The 17,161-nt window shown below is 32.6% G+C and overlaps 1 protein-coding gene across 14 annotated transcripts in view; it reads right to left on the bottom strand.

The window, feature by feature from the left end:
• Window positions 1-17,161, bottom strand: part of LOC127714107 (C-Jun-amino-terminal kinase-interacting protein 4-like) — a 117,646-nt gene that overhangs the window by 63,498 nt on the left and 36,987 nt on the right. For 8 of the 14 annotated variants that reach the window (XM_052220069.1, XM_052220070.1, XM_052220075.1 and 5 more), the window contains 5 exons: window positions 15,101-15,127; window positions 3,168-3,347; window positions 2,652-2,675; window positions 1,516-1,572; window positions 182-404 (listed from right to left, as the gene is read on the bottom strand). In XM_052220069.1, coding sequence (XP_052076029.1) covers window positions 182-404; window positions 1,516-1,572; window positions 2,652-2,675; window positions 3,168-3,347; window positions 15,101-15,127 — 511 coding nt within the window. The remainder of the gene's footprint in view (window positions 1-181; window positions 405-1,515; window positions 1,573-2,651; window positions 2,676-3,167; window positions 3,348-15,100; window positions 15,128-17,161) is intronic. The other 6 variants (XM_052220072.1, XM_052220079.1, XM_052220077.1 and 3 more) reach the window with 5 other exon arrangements.

The following is a 17,161-nucleotide window of genomic DNA, read 5'->3' as shown; positions in this document are numbered from 1 at the left end:
TTCCATTCTCAATTTTATTTGTGTAAAGACAGTAACTTGACAGCTAAATGTCTTTTGGTTATTTGTGTCTTTGTGCTGCTATTTCATTGAAGTATATCCCACATCTCCTTTTATTCATATATTTAATTTTTGTCCAGGAAGGTGACATTAATTTAGCAATAATTCAGATGTAAGAATATACCTTTAGCCCCTCATCTCTCTCAAGTAGGGGTCTACAGTATACTGGAACAGGCACTGGTACATGACTTTTTGATGGAGCATCTCGGGAGACACTGGTTAGTTTGGCAGGTAAACTCCAACCGTAAGCTTGAAGTCTACCATCATCTTTCTTTACATGGGCTCTCACTTGTTTGTATTGCTCCATTCTTTCCTTTTCTCTTTCTTTTTTGGCTTTTTCTGACATTCTACAAATGTTTTGAAAAAATATTGCTTTTAACATTAAAGCAATAAAATCTTTAAATAAAACATGAAATGGCACTCAAATGTTATACTTTTAATTTTAATTGTTAGAATCAATTTCTGAAAAAGATTCTTTTGTTGTTTATTTTGTTTTCAAAGAAATGTAAATATATAATGGTCAAAATTCAGAGCAAATATATATATTTGATCTTAATCCAAAAATATCAGAATTCTTAATGAGACATTTCATTTAATTCATGAAAATCATTTTCAAACTAAATACAGTTAAAAAAATGAATAATAAACTCCCATTGATTTTTATTGTCTGCTTAAAGAAGAATGCTTTTTTTAATATATGCAACCAACAACATCTGAAAGATCAATGAAATTGGGCAACCATAAGTAAAACTACTTTTATTGAATGCAGTAATCTATACAATAAACAATAAACACTTTTAAAGTCCTTAAGAATATCAAACTATCAGTGGCATTTGTACCTTTCATTTAAGAATTCAATTTATGTGTGTATTCAAATTGATATAAAAAGAAATTCAAAACCTGAAGACAGTACCCAAGTTATCATAATAAATGTAAAGTAACACCATTTCAAGGAGTAAATGGCAAAATTAGCAAAAGTAAAGATCAATCTTAAGATAACTCTAACTTCAAATATGACATCATTGATATTGATAGAACAGACCTAGATTCATGCACCATGCACAATTCATGTAATTTTCTTGACAAGTATGGTTATTCACATACAAATCATTTTGCATCTTGAATATCTGAGTATAAAGTTCATTGATAAATTTCATGGATAGAATTTTTAGAATGTTGTGCTCGATGCAATATGTTTTATCTATCTCAAAAGTAGTGATAAAGTCTAGAAAATTGAAAACTATGAAGCCAGCTGCAGAAGGGTTTTGATTGTATGAATGCAATCTTTATCCCCAATAAAAATTGACATAGGAAAATGAAAGACATCTCTGTCTACAAAGATGTGGTGCAGTTCTTCTGTTGCTCAGTATATTAAACTCTGTCCTCAAATTATTGAATAAGACAATGATTGTCTCTAGATTTGGCATGTTAAAGTCATTAATATTATATTAGACATACACTGTATGTTGATGTGCTAACACAGGATCTTCTAACAGTGACTCTATTTTACTGGATCTAAATAAAGCAGTTCAGATGCATAATGGTTACAACAAGCAAAACATAAAAGAAAACATAATGAAAGCTCATAGATTTATCACATTTCTGTACAACCATATAAAAAACATTCCTAAAAACCTTCCCTCCCATGCTTTCACAAAAATGCCAATTAAAAGAAGAAATTTCATTTTCACAGAAAAAAATATATTTCTACATTAAAAAAATAAAAAATATATATGATAAATGTGTCTAACTATTAATTCTTTAAAAGCAATTGGATGGTGAACTTTCTAGGAATGTTTTTTTTATTATGAGTACATGGATAATAATTTAAAGTAAGTTGTATCTATTTCAAGCTTCAGAAAATATATGTTAAATGCATAAACAAATCCATGAACTTTAAAATATACTGTATAATTCAGATATTTATTAACACATGATCATCATGATCGTGGCAGTTGTGACATTAGTAAATGTAGTGCACATTATACCATTAATATGATATCAGTGCATGTACAGTGCATATTACAAATGAGATACCATGACATACGCCACACATAATCACAAGTAAGTTTCCAATAATATGATGGAGATCTGGTCATTAATTTCTGAATATACAATGACAAAATATAATAAAACAAAATTGACAAAAAACAAAGAAATGTTCTAACATGCATCAGGCTAATGATGTGGCTTCCCTTTGATTGCCTCTTATAAATATTTCACAAATGTAAGATTTTTTTGTGGTCACAAACTTTTGTTTTAAGTTTCTGAAAAGCTTATTAAAAATTTAAATTTGTCACAATATCTTTCATTAGACATGGTATGCATTAATTCCATCACATTTCATTCTTTATAATTGGAAACAGTATCCCTCACTTTGCATCAAAAAACTTTTCAGACAGATGGATGCATTGTTGTACAGCAAGGAAGATACTACATGTTCATCTTGAATATTAATATTCAAAGCATTATTCAATTTCTTTTTTAAAGAGTTATCATATATATAAAGAATGAAATACTGAAAAGCATCTAATAGGGCATTATAGATAGTGAAGCTAACACCATTTAAATGTATAATTTGTGGAAATGTTTACCCATCATCTGCAGTGTTCTGTTTTCTAATACATTAAACAACATTATTTCAAATAAATACAATAAATTTAATGCCGTTGCTGATCACAGATTGGCGTATCTATGTCTCTCTAGTCAAAGGGGAGACAAATAGTTTGTTTCTACATACCCAGTGCATTTTTATCATAAGTTATAAAATGAAATCAAACAATATAGTATTAAATGAAACATACTACATTTGTGTGTGTACCTTCAGTTTGTCGTGCTATTTAACAGTTTAAGCATGCTATGATTGCACAATGACAACACAAAATGATGCACAGCATATGTTCTTACTTATACATGTATAATGCATATCAATGAATACAACATATACTGAAATATATATTTTTTAAGAATGTCTTTTCTTCTAAATGACACCTAAGCATTAAATGGCTAGTTCGCTGTGATAAATTACAAAGATCATGAAGATGAAATACTGGAAAAAATACTGACAACATTGTACATGTCTTTACATTTGTAAAACAAAATTTACTTACAATTCATCCTGCATGAAGTCATAAGCTTTCGCTTTGTCCCCAAGATTGTAGGTCTTCCTGGTTCTCTTATTGGGGTCCCCTACAGGTTGAACTTGTGTCGTAGGGGCATTGTATTTGACAGTTGCCATTGGGTATGGCTTCTTGTTTGGCTTGTTGGAGGAACTGAACAGGTTACTGAAGCTGAAATATAAATAAATCTTAAGGTAATCCAGGTAATAAATACATACCATCAACTTTTTCAACCTTGGAAAAGAAGATATTATCCACTGGGAAAAATATCTATTGTACTTGTAGTTAAGGCACCATCTCTCTTCTTTACCACAGGTTCCAATGTATTCCAGTTGGTAATTTAAATCCAAAATTTAACACTGATTAGAGATTTCATATAAAGAATTAGCTTCCACAAGTGCACTATGAGGTAAAGTTTTAAAATCCTACCACAAAAAAGGAGGTAGAAATAAAAAAAGAATGTGTCTGAGGATGCAAATGGTAATGACTACCTGCCCAAATTCGAATTCTGTCTGCGTATTGTGGTTCTTAGCATTTGGATGAGGAAAACTTAAGTTAAGAGTGCAGTAACGAAAATGGGATGGCGGACAGACGGAAGGACGGACAGAAACTATCAGAGTTGCAATTTTTTAATAACAAATATTATGGTGGCATTTCCAATAATATTTTAAAGATCTTGGTTCAACCTGATTCAAAATGATCACATGCTTATTTGTTTATTTGGTTATATATGTTTCTGAAGTGTTTTCATCTTCTGATGATGTAAACACAAGTATTTTTGGTCATACATTTTCTATATTATTCACACAACAATATTGAACTGTAAATCATCTAACTTGCTTTCATAACAAGAAAACAAAACAACTTTGAACAAAATTATGACTAAAAAAACAAATAAACTTCAGATAATTTTTCAAAACTGGATTGAATTATTTGAAGCAATGTGTAATCATATGAAATAGCGAACAGATATATCAGGTTCTGGATCAGATGCTTTCAAAAAATACCAGTTGAGGGAAGAAAAATACCAGTTGAGGGAAGTAAAATACCAGTTGAGGGAAGTAAAATTTCAGTTGAGGGAAGTAAAATACCAGTTGAGGGAAGTAAAATACCAGTTGAGGGAAGTAAAATTTCCTGAGCCACTTAGAAAAGGAAAGTTCTTACCAAGAAGACATTTAATAAAGCACACAAATGATCAAACATCTCTCTGAAGGTAAAATAGGCATACAAGATTTGGCAAATACTAGGACAGAAAATGTAAAAAAGTTGTGCTTATAACCCAATGATGGTGAAATATGATCACTATTCATCTTATATAAAATACATGAAAAATACACTAGGTATCTCCCAATCAAAATCCAGGATACTTTTATGTGTAATTTATAGCAAAATAAAAGAACAATGTGTCTGAGGACACGAATGCCCCCGCTCAAGCTTGCTTTTCAAACAAAAATGGGACAGACAGAAGGACGAAATAAATGTTTGGAATGTTAGCCTTCATTTTTTGCAGCCAAAACCTATTAAGTCTTAGTATCCATATGTCTTATATACAATCAAAGAGTCAGAGAGAATTATTCATGGATTTATTTCGTTATGGTTTTGTCACAAAGAAACCTGAAAATTAACATTACATAAATAGGGAATGTGTCCATGGGGACACAGATGATGCCCCGTCTTGCATATAAAGTTATAAAGGGACATAACTCAAGAATGGTAAAAGTGATGCTACCCAAATTCAAACTTGATCTGAGTTTTATGGTAATAAGCATTGTGTATAAGTTTCATAACATTAGGTTGAGGCAAACATAAGTTAGAGAACAGAAATGAATAAAATGCTCCGCAGGGCGCAGCTTGATACGACCGCAGAGGTCTAACCCTGAACAGTTGGGGGAAGTATGGACACAACATTCAAGCTTGATACAGCTTTGGATTTGGATTGTGATTAAATATTTGACACAGCATAGGTTTCTAACACAGATTGAATGTGGTCTAAGAACTTAAAAATTTTAAATTGGACATTCACCTATTATGGTCCAATATCCAAAATCTAAATACATGGTTAGATTCAGCATATCAAAGAACCCCAAGAATTCAATTTTTGATGAAATCAAACAAAGTTTAATTTTGGACCCTTTTCACCTCAATGTGGACAAAGTTGATAACGGGGCCCAAAAATCAAAAATCTAAATACATGGTTAGATTCAGCATATCAAAGAACCCCATATATTCAATTTTTGTTGAAATCAAACAAAGTTTAATTTTGGACCCCGATTTGGACCAACTTGAAAACTGGGCCCATAATCAAAAATCTAAATACATGTTTAGATTCAGCATATCAAAGAACCCTAAGAATTCAATTTTTGTTAAAATCAAACTAAGTCTACTTTTGGACCCTTTGGACCTTAATGTAGACCAATTTGAAAACGGAACCAAAAATTAAGAATCTAAATACACGGTTAGATTCGGCATATCAAAGAACCCCAATAATTCAATTTTTGATGAAATCAAACAAAGTTTAATTTTGGACCCTTTTGACCTCAATGTGGACAAAGTTGATAACGGGGCCCAAAAATCAAAAATCTAAATACATGGTTAGATTCAGCATATCAAAGAACCCCATATATTCAATTTTTGTTGAAATCAAACAAAGTTTAATTTTGGACCCCGATTTGGACCAACTTGAAAACTGGGCCCATAATCAAAAATCTAAATACATGTTTAGATTCAGCATATCAAAGAACCCTAAGAATTCAATTTTTGTTAAAATCAAACTAAGTTTAATTTTGGACCCTTTGGACCTTAATGTAGACCAATTTGAAAACGGAACCAAAATTTAAGAATCTAAATACACAGTTAGATTCGGCATATCAAAGAACCCCAATAATTCAATTTTTGATGAAATCAAACAAAGTTTAATTTTGGACCCTTTGGACCTCAATGTGGACCAATTTAAAAACGGGGCCCAAAATCCAAAAACTAAATACACGGTTAGATTCAGCATATTAAAGAACCCCATGAAATCAAGAATAAAACCCCATTGAAATTGGTCAAGAAATAAGCAATTTATAGGAAGTATCTTCTTTTGCACAATCCTGTGCTATTAAATATTTCTTGCTATTGCGCAATACTGTACAATTGACAATTTCTTGCTATTGCGCAATATTGTGCTATTGGATATTTCTTGCTATTGCGCAATACTGTGCAATTGAAGATTTCTTGCTATTGCGCAATACTGTGCAATTGAAGATTTCTTGCTATTGTGCAATACTGTGCAATTGAAAATTTCTTGCTATTGCACAATACTTATTATATAATAATTTACACATCCTGTTTGGTGTGTATCTCCTACCATATCATTATTATTTGATTTTAAATATAAATCAGAAATAACCAACTTAAAATGGAAAATTTTAAAAGAAACAAAAAAGGAAAAAAAGAAAAAAAAGGAAAAAAAAATAAATCCCCCCCCAAAATTTTTTGAACCCCCATTATGATTCATCACCCCCAAACTCAATCCCAGCCTTCCCTTTGTGGTATGGTACCTTGCAGTACAATTTCAGAGAGATCCATACACTTGAACACAAGTTATTGTCTGGAAACTAGAAAAAAATGTGTTTTTTGGCCCCTTTTTGGCCCTAAATTCCTAAACGTTTAGGGCAATTACCCCCAAACTCAAACCCAGCTTTCCCTTTGTGATATGGAACCTTGTAGTACAATTTCAGAAAGATCCATACACTTACACACAAGTTATTGTCATGAAACTAGAAAAATGCTTGTTTTTTGCCCCTTTTTTGGCCCCTAATTCCTAAAATTTGGAGGCAATTACCCCCAAAATCAATCCCAGCATTCCTTTAGTGATATGGAACCTTGTGGTACAATGTCAGAGAGATCCATACACTAACACACAAGTTATGTCTGGAAGTTACAAAAATGCTTATTTTTGGCCCCTTTTTGGCCCCTAATTCCTTTACTGTTATTACCATAACCCCCAAAATCAATCCCAACCTTCCTTTTGTGGTATTGAACCTTGTGGTAAAATATCATAAAGATCCATTCACTTAAACTAAAGTTAGAGTGCGAAAACCAATGTGTCTTCGGACGACGCAGGACGACGACGACGACGACGACGACGACGACGCCAACGTCATACCAATATACGACCACAAAAATTTTTTTGCGGTCGTATAAAAATTCAGTAATTTTTATACGACCGCAAAAAATTTTGCGGTCGTATATTGGTATCTTGCGTTGTAGTTCGAAGACATTTGGTTTCCGAACAATAACTTTAGTAAATGTAAATAGAAATCTATGAAATTTAAACACAAGGTTTATAACCACAAAAGGAAGGTTGGGATTGATTTTGGGGGTTATAGTCCTAACAATGTAGGAATTAGGGGCCAAAAAGGGGCCCAAATAAGCATTTTTCTAGTTTCCAGACAATAACCTGTGGAACGGTGTATGGATCTCTCTGAAATTATACCACAAGTTTCCATACCACAAAAAAAATGGTTAGGATTGGCTTTGAGGGGTTTTGGCTCAAACCGTTTAGATATTCGGGGCAAAAAAGTGAGAAAAACAAGGGTGTCCTGGTTAATGGACAATTACATAAGTACAAATTACAGTGTAAGGGAGGTAATTCAATGTTGTGTTTGAATTACCTCCAGTGTTCTCCCCAGGATTTTTGGATAGCACCAGGGTAACGCGTGTGAACAGCTTGGTGAAATGATTCATACAATGAGTTGTGTCCCGTTGCTTCGCTATATTTCTAGTTACTACAGTTTTTATGTCTCTTGTTTAGTTTTAATACTGTGGTACTGTGTTATGTCAGAATATTATTGGTTAAAAAGATCAATAAACAGTTTGTATACTTTTAATATTTTTTAAAAATAAATAAAACATGATTCATTACATAATATTCATCTAAATTTAAAGTAATTAAATTTTTTATAAAATCCATGATCAATAAAAATAAAATATCATTCAAACAGGAACATATAAATTGTTAGATATACTGTTCCCAGATTCAAAAGAGAACAAAAATGTTCAATTTAAAAAACTTTCTAGTTTCTAGAAAGAAAGTTGTTGTATGTGAAAAGATTCCTGTCATAAGGAGATTTAAAATTAACAAGAACAAAATTGTGTAATAATTTGAACCAGTTTCTATCTTAAATTTTAATAAAAAGAAATTTTTCATAAATTTTAAAACATTTTGCCATAGATTTCATGAACATGTAAATATTAACCTTTCTTGTCTTTGGTGATAATCAAACATAGATACAGACTTAATACTGCACTGAAATCTAAATCTTTATTTGTCATGATCCATTTAAAAAGAATTCCTAAATCTATAAATTTATCTTAGGTCTATAGATCTATAAGTAGCATATTCAATGTCAACAACAAAGTCTCCCTATTTTCCCGCCAAATGACAGCAAGTAGATATAAATAGATTCAACATGTGCTTATGGATTAAAATTGCAAGATCACTTCTGTTATTCATTAATGATCATATGGATATATATATCCAGTTTGAAGGTACAGTCATGCATTTTATTTCTAAAATAGAATAGATTGCAGTTAATTGTAAATAATCTTGAATATTCTACGTGAACTAACTGGGTCATGTGATCCTTCCCCTTTGAATTACTTGTTGACAGTTTGAAACCGGAATATCATGCAATAACTATGTCATAATTAAAGATAATTTTGGCCATGGTTTAATCAGAGACATATAAAACTATAATATAAGTATTGAGCTAACTTTATAATGTACAAAATATGTACCGTTGTGTGTACAACTATCGGGTCAACACCGTTTGTTTACAAAGTATTTGCCGACTTGTCATGTGGTGAGTGAAGCCTTAAAATAGATTTCTTTGATCATTAAGTTATGATCTCTAAATTAAAACACAAAAGAATCATGTAAAAAGTGTTAATTTCATCGATTAAAGTCAATCAACAAAGGTTAACCTCATAAAGGTAAATCGATCACGTGGTGTAAACAATCCGTGTTGAACTGGTTTGGACTGGTCAAATTTCACCTGGAATTTATACCGCACGGAAAAGATTTAACAAGTCGTTTAAAACTTTACCAATTTACGATTTTTTAACTGAAAATTTTAGCACCACGGAGAAAAATTATACATCGCGGTAAGAACGATACCACCACGGTGAAAAATTATACATCGCGGGCCCGCGGTCCTTTAAGGGCCTGGGGAGAACACTGTACCTCCCCTTTTAAATTATGTATTTTAGAAAAAGAAAGGGGGGGTCAATTTTTTTTTTTGGGGGGGGGGGAGGTCAATTTGCAACAGCATAGTGTATTGCACAAAAGCAAAAAATTGAATATAAATTCAAATCATATAACCAATTCTAAGTTCTTTGACTACAGTTATTCTGTGTCAGAAACCTATTATGTGTCAAATATTTAATTACAATCCAAATTCAGACCTGTATCAAGCGCGAATATTGTGTCCATTTTTGCCCCAACTGTTCAGGGTTGGACCTCTGTGGTCGTATCCAGCTGTGCTCAGCGAAGCAATTTATTCCATTTGTAAAGGGGCATAACTATAGAACTGTAAAAGTGACGCTACCCAAATTCATACTTGTTTTATGGTAATAAGCATTGTGTATAAGTTTCATAGCATTTGGTCGAGGCAAACTTAAGTAAGAGAACAGAAATGAAAAATTGAGCAATTTTTCCATTTGTAAAGGGGATTAACTCTAGGACTGTTAAAATGACGCTACCAAAATTCAAACTTGATCTGTGTTTTGTGGTAACGAAAAATTCAGCAATTTTTCCATTTGTAAAGGGGCATTACTCTAGAATGGTAAAAGTGACGCCACCAAAATTCAAACTTGATCTGTGTTTTGTGGTAATTAGCATTGTGTATAAGTCTCATAACATTTGGTTTAGGCAAACTAAAGTTAGAGAATGGAAACCAATTTCGGGACGTACAGACGGACAAGGGTAAAACTTAATGGCGGGGGCATAAAAAAAGATAAAAAGCAGAATTTGATCTATGATAATGTCCAAATACCTCTGAATATCATTAAGCAATGAGGAATTAAGGGCAATGTGGAGTTTTGGGTACGCAGTTATGTAGTAAATGGAAACATGCAATATTAAATGAGGATGGCATTACAACAAAGTCAGAAAAGAGTTGGCTATTTTTAGTGATTAGATATATATATATATATAAAACCTTATAAGTATATAGGACACTATTGATACACAAAAATCAGAGCTATTCATAGGACTATGCATCACTCACCTGATATTTTAATATAAGATAAACTCAATTTGCAAACATAAATATTAATGTAAGTTAAAGACAGCATACAACACCAGAGTCATCTTTTACTATTCATGATTTATTTTACGTTGATAGTCCTTAAGATAAAGTTTTACTACAAGTATCACATAAACTAAACATTATCATTGATCCATGAAAATAAGGTCAAGGTTAGATAAAACAAGTCTGATAGACACATACTCCTAACAATCAATTCATACACCAAATAAAGTTGACCTACTATTTATAGTATACAAGAAATAGACCAAACCATGAAAACTTTAATAATGTTGATCAATGAACCATTTAAAAATTCGTAAGGGTTCCGTGGAACCCAGTGTCTCGCCTTCTTTTTCTGTTTATCGCAGGCTCAACAAAAATGAGGAAGTAAATCAATAAAAATATTCCTCTTGATACTTTCTTTTGATTGTAAGAAGCTTCTGTCCAAGTTTGGTAAAAATCCAGGATAGTTTATGAATCTAATAAATGTTTAAAAACTTTAACTGCAGACTGAATGTAATGTTAACTGGAAGAAAACAAAATTTCCTTCTAGATACTAGCATTTGATCATAAACAAGTTTCTGTCCAAGTTTGGTACAAATCCAAAATAGTATAAGAAAGTTATTAAAATTTTAAAAACTTTAACCACAGAGTGAATATGTTGTTTCCCGGCAGAAAATCTAAGTCCATTTGAAAGTAAAATACAGAAAAAATGGATTTATTTTTTTACAAAATTTCCTTCTAGATACTAGCTTTTGATCATAAACAAGCTTCTGTCCAAGTTTGGTACAAATCCAAAATAGTATAAGAAAGTTATTAAAATTTTAATAAAATGCTCCGCAGGGCGCAGCTTGATACGACCGCAGAGGTCGAACCCTGAACAGTTGGGGGAAGTATGGACACAACATTCAAGCTTGATACAGCTTTGGATTTGGATTGTGATTAAATATTTGACACAGCATAGGTTTCTAACACAGACTGAATGTGGTCTAAGAACTTAAAAATTTTAAATTGGACATTCACCTATTATGGTCCAATATCCAAAATCTAAATACATGGTTAGATTCAGCATATCAAAGAACCCCAAGAATTCAATTTTTGATGAAATCAAACAAAGTTTAATTTTGGACCCTTTTGACCTCAATGTGGACAAAGTTGATAACGGGGCCCAAAAATCAAAAATCTAAATACATGGTTAGATTCAGCATATCAAAGAACCCCATATATTCAATTTTTGTTGAAATCATACAAAGTTTAATTTTGGACCCCGATTTGGACCAACTTGAAAACTGGGCCCATAATCAAAAATCTAAATACATGTTTAGATTCAGCATATCAAAGAACCCTAAGAATTCAATTTTTGTTAAAATCAAACTAAGTTTAATTTTGGACCCTTTGGACCTTAATGTAGACCAATTTGAAAACGGAACCAAAAATTAAGAATCTAAATACACGGTTAGATTCGGCATATCAAAGAACCCCAATAATTCAATTTTTGATCAAATCAAACAAAGTTTAATTTTGGACCCTTTTGACCTCAATGTGGACAAAGTTGATAACGGGGCCCAAAAATCAAAAATCTAAATACATGGTTAGATTCAGCATATCAAAGAACCCCATATATTCAATTTTAGTTGAAATCAAACAAAGTTTAATTTTGGACCCCGATTTGGACCAACTTGAAAACTGGGCCCATAATCAAAAATCTAAATACATGTTTAGATTCAGCATATCAAAGAACCCTAAGAATTCAATTTTTGTTAAAATCAAACTAAGTTTAATTTTGGACCCTTTGGACCTTAATGTAGACCAATTTAAAACGGAACCAAAATTTAAGAATCTAAATACACAGTTAGATTCGGCATATCAAAGAACCCCAATAATTCAATTTTTGATGAAATCAAACAAAGTTTAATTTGGACCCTTTGGACCTCAATGTGGACCAATTTAAAAATGGGGCCCAAAATCCAAAAAACTAAATACACGGTTAGATTCAGCATATTAAAGAACCCCATGAAATCAAGAATAAAACCCCATTGAAATTGGTCAAGAAATAAGCAATTTATAGGAAGTATCTTCTTTTGCACAATCCTGTGCTATTAAATATTTCTTGCTATTGCGCAATACTGTACAATTGACAATTTCTTGCTATTGCGCAATATTGTGCTATTGGATATTTCTTGCTATTGCGCAATACTGTGCAATTGAAGATTTCTTGCTATTGCGCAATACTGTGCAATTGAAGATTTCTTGCTATTGTGCAATACTGTGCAATTGAAAATTTCTTGCTATTGCACAATACTTATTATATAATAATTTACACATCCTGTTTGGTGTGTATCTCCTACCATATCATTATTATTTGATTTTAAATATAAATCAGAAATAACCAACTTAAAATGGAAAATTTTAAAAGAAACAAAAAAGGAAAGAAAGAAAAAAAAGGAAAAAAAAATAAATCCCCCCCCAAAATTTTTTGAACCCCCATTATGATTCATCACCCCCAAACTCAATCCCAGCCTTCCCTTTGTGGTATGGTACCTTGCAGTACAATTTCAGAGAGATCCATACACTTGAACACAAGTTATTGTCTGGAAACTAGAAAAAAATGTGTTTTTTGGCCCCTTTTTGGCCCCAAATTCCTAAACGTTTAGGGCAATTACCCCCAAACTCAAACCCAGCTTTCCCTTTGTGATATGGAACCTTGTAGTACAATTTCAGAAAGATCCATACACTTACACACAAGTTATTGTCATGAAACTAGAAAAATGCTTGTTTTTTGCCCCTTTTTTGGCCCCTAATTCCTAAAATTTGGAGGCAATTACCCCCAAAATCAATCCCAGCATTCCTTTAGTGTTATGGAACCTTGTGGTACAATGTCAGAGAGATCCATACATTAACACACAAGTTATGTCTGGAAGTTACAAAAATGCTTATTTTTGGCCCCTAATTCCTTTACTGTTATTACCATAACCCCCAAAATCAATCCCAACCTTCCTTTTGTGGTATTGAACCTTGTGGTAAAATTTCATAAAGATCCATTCACTTAAACTAAAGTTAGAGTGCGAAAACCAATGTGTCTTCGGACGACGACGACGACGCCAAAGTCATACCAATATACGACCACAAAAATTTTTTTGCGGTCGTATAAAAACTTCAACCACAGAGTGAATGTGTTGTTTCCTGGCAGAAAATCTAAGTCCATTTAAAAGTAAAATAAGGAAAAAATGGATTTATTTTTTTACAAAATTTACTTGTAGATACTATCTTATGATCATAAACAAGCTTCTGTCCAAGTTTGGTACAAACCAAGGACAGTTTAAAAAAGTTATTAAAATTTTAAAAACTTTAACCACAGAGTGAATGTAATATTTCCTGGCAGAAAAACTAAGTCCATTTAAAAGTAAAATATGGAAAAAATGGAATTTTATTTTTACAAAATTTACTTCTGGATACTATCTTATGATCATAAACAAGCTTCTGTCCAAGTTTGGTAGAAATCCAGGATAGTTTAAGAAAGTTATTAAAATTTCAAAAACTTTAACCACAGAGTGAATATTTGTGGACGCCGCTGGCGACGCCGACGGAATGTAGGATCGCTATGTCTCGCTTTTTCGACTAAAGTCGAAGGCTCGACAAAAAGGGCCAAAGTTAGGTGAACCCTGCCAAACAAACATGTAGACCTTACAATCATTCCTCACTTTAAATGTAGTTGACCTTATTGCCTTATATAGTAACTGATAAACAGACTTAATTGGGAAAACTTTACATTGACCAATGAACCATGAAAATGAGGTCAAGGACAGATGATACCTACCAGACACACATGTAAACCTTACAATCATTCCATACACCAAATATAGTTGACCTATTGCTCATAGTATTAGAAAACAGACCATAACACAAAAACTTAAAATTGACCAATGAACTGTGAAAATGAGGTCAAGGTCAGATGAAACATGCCAAACATGTACCAAATAAAGTTAACCTACTGCTTACAGTATCAGAGCAATGGACATAATCATGTAATTTTTACCTGGATTAGTGATCCGTGGAATGAGGTCGGTCGAAGTCATCTGAACCCTGCCTGACAGACATGTAGACTTTGCAAGGAACCCATATACCAAATATATTTATCCTATTACTCATAGTGAGAAATTCACATAACGAATAAAAATAAACTAAGGACAAGGGACATATGACGGAAGCATATTTCATTACATAAAGCATCTATGTACAAGGTATGAAGCCTCTAGGTCTACTAGCCTCTGAAATATAAAGCTTATTTCAAATAGTTTACACCGCTGCCGCCGCCGCAAACCGCCAAATTGTAATTCCCATGTCTTGAATTCGACTTTTGTCGCGAGACAAAAATCAATCAGCCCTTATGAGCTAATACAAACATATATATGTATCCTATAATTTGTGCAGATCCACAACCGTGATTGGTGCAATTAATTTGATATAAGTGGGAAATAGATAGCAACACTTTTAAGTCATAAATCTGTATGATCTGATCCACTGGGAATGTTCAAGCTAGCATTGTTAATGATATAAAAGTTAAATTACAGCTTTCTAAGTTAGTCTAGGAACATGCTATGTTAGGAGTAACTCGTGGCAATCACATACCTGTTCAGTTTCTTAGAAAATTCTGATCTAAAACAAATAATCAAGGACGAAACATGTCATTCAGTGAGTCATACACAACATACAAGCAGGGAACAAGTCATTCAGTAACCTTTACACACAACATACAAGCAGGAAACACGTTATTCAGTAACATATGCACAACATACAAGCAGGGAACATGTCATTCAGTAACATATACACAACATACAAGTAGGGAACATGTCATTCAGTAACATATACACAACATACAAGTAGGGAACATGTCATTCAGTAACATATACACAACATACAAGTAGGGGACATGTCATTCAGTAACACATACACAACATACAAGGAGGAACATGTCATTCAGTATCATATACACAACATACATGCAGGGAACATGTCATCCACAGAGTTACAAACAACACAAAAGCAATGAACAAGCAAGAGTATACAATTCATGAACAAATAGACAAAGCAAAAGCATTAATTGCTTTATACAAGGTGTAGAAGAAAACTTGAATATATTGACAGTAATTTCTTGACTTTTTACTTGCACAGGCCACTGTAGGAGCCAATTTCCCTTGGATTGGTGAAGCCATCAATCACTTCAGTCAATAATAGTACAAAACAAGTAATAATAAAATGCTCCGCAGGGCGCAGCTTGATACGACCGCAGAGGTCGAACCCTGAACAGTTGGGGCAAGTATGGACACAACATTCAAGCTTGATACAGCTCTGAATTTGGATTGTGATTAAATATTTGACACAGCATAGGTTTCTGACACAGAATGAATGTGGTCTAAGAACTTAAAAATTTTAAATTGGACATTCACCTATTATGGTCCAATATCCAAAATCTAAATACATGGTTAGATTCAGCATATCAAAGAACCCCAAGAATTCAATTTTTGATGAAATCAAACAAAGTTTAATTTTGGACCCTTTTGACCTCAATATGGACAAAGTTGATAACGGGGCCCAAAAATCAAAAATCTAAATACATGGTTAGATTCAGCATATCAAAGAACCCCATATATTCAATTTTTGTTGAAATCAAACAAAGTTTAATTTAGGACCCCGATTTGGACCAACTTGAAAACTGGGCCCATAATCAAAAATCTAAATACATGTTTAGATTCAGCATATCAAAGAACCCTAAAAATTCAATTTTTGTTAAAATCAAACTAAGTTTAATTTTGGACCCTTTGGACCTTAATGTAGACCAATTTGAAAACGGAACCAAAAATTAAGGATCTAAATACACGGTTAGATTCGGCATATCAAAGAACCCCAATAATTAAATTTTTGATGAATTCAAACAAAGTTAAATTTTGGACCCTTTGAACCTCAATGTGGACCAATTTAAAAATGGGGCCCAAAATCCAAAAACTTAATACACGATTAGAATCAGCATATTAAAGAACCCCAAGAATTCAAGAATAAAACCCCATTGAAATTGGTCAAGAAATAAGCAATTTATACGAAGTATCTTCTTTTGCACAATACTGTGCAATTGAATATTTCTTGCTATTGCGCAATACTGTACAATTGACAATTTCTTGCTATTGCGCAATATTGTGCTATTGGATATTTCTTGCTATTGCACAATACTGTGCAATTGAATATTTCTTGCTATTGCGCAATACTGTGCAATTGAAGATTATTGCTATTGTGCAATACTGTGCAATTGAAAATTTCTTGCTATTGCACAATACTTATTATATAATAATTTACACATCCTGTTTGGTGTGTATCTCCTACCATATCATTATTATTTGCTTTAAAATATAAAACAGAAATAACCAACTTAAAATGGAAAATTTTAAAAGAAAAAAAATAGGAAAAAAAGGAAACCCCCCCCCCCCCCCCAAATTTTTTGAACCCCCTTATGATTCATCACCCCCAAACTCAATCCCAGCCTTCCCTTTGTGGTATGGTACCTTGCAGTACAATTTCAAAGAGATCCATACACTTGAACACAAGTTATTGTCTGGAAACTAGAAAAATGCTTATTTTTGGCCCATTTTTGGCCCCTTATTCCTAAACGTTTTGGGCAATTACCCCCAAACTCAATTC

The sequence above is a fragment of the Mytilus californianus genome, unplaced genomic scaffold (genome assembly GCF_021869535.1).
Source record: "Mytilus californianus isolate M0D057914Y unplaced genomic scaffold, xbMytCali1.0.p SCAF_9, whole genome shotgun sequence".
Classification (NCBI taxonomy): domain Eukaryota; kingdom Metazoa; phylum Mollusca; class Bivalvia; order Mytilida; family Mytilidae; genus Mytilus; species Mytilus californianus.
The sequence above is the reverse complement of the archived record's forward strand: the minus strand, read 5'-3'. Positions and strand labels throughout refer to the sequence as shown.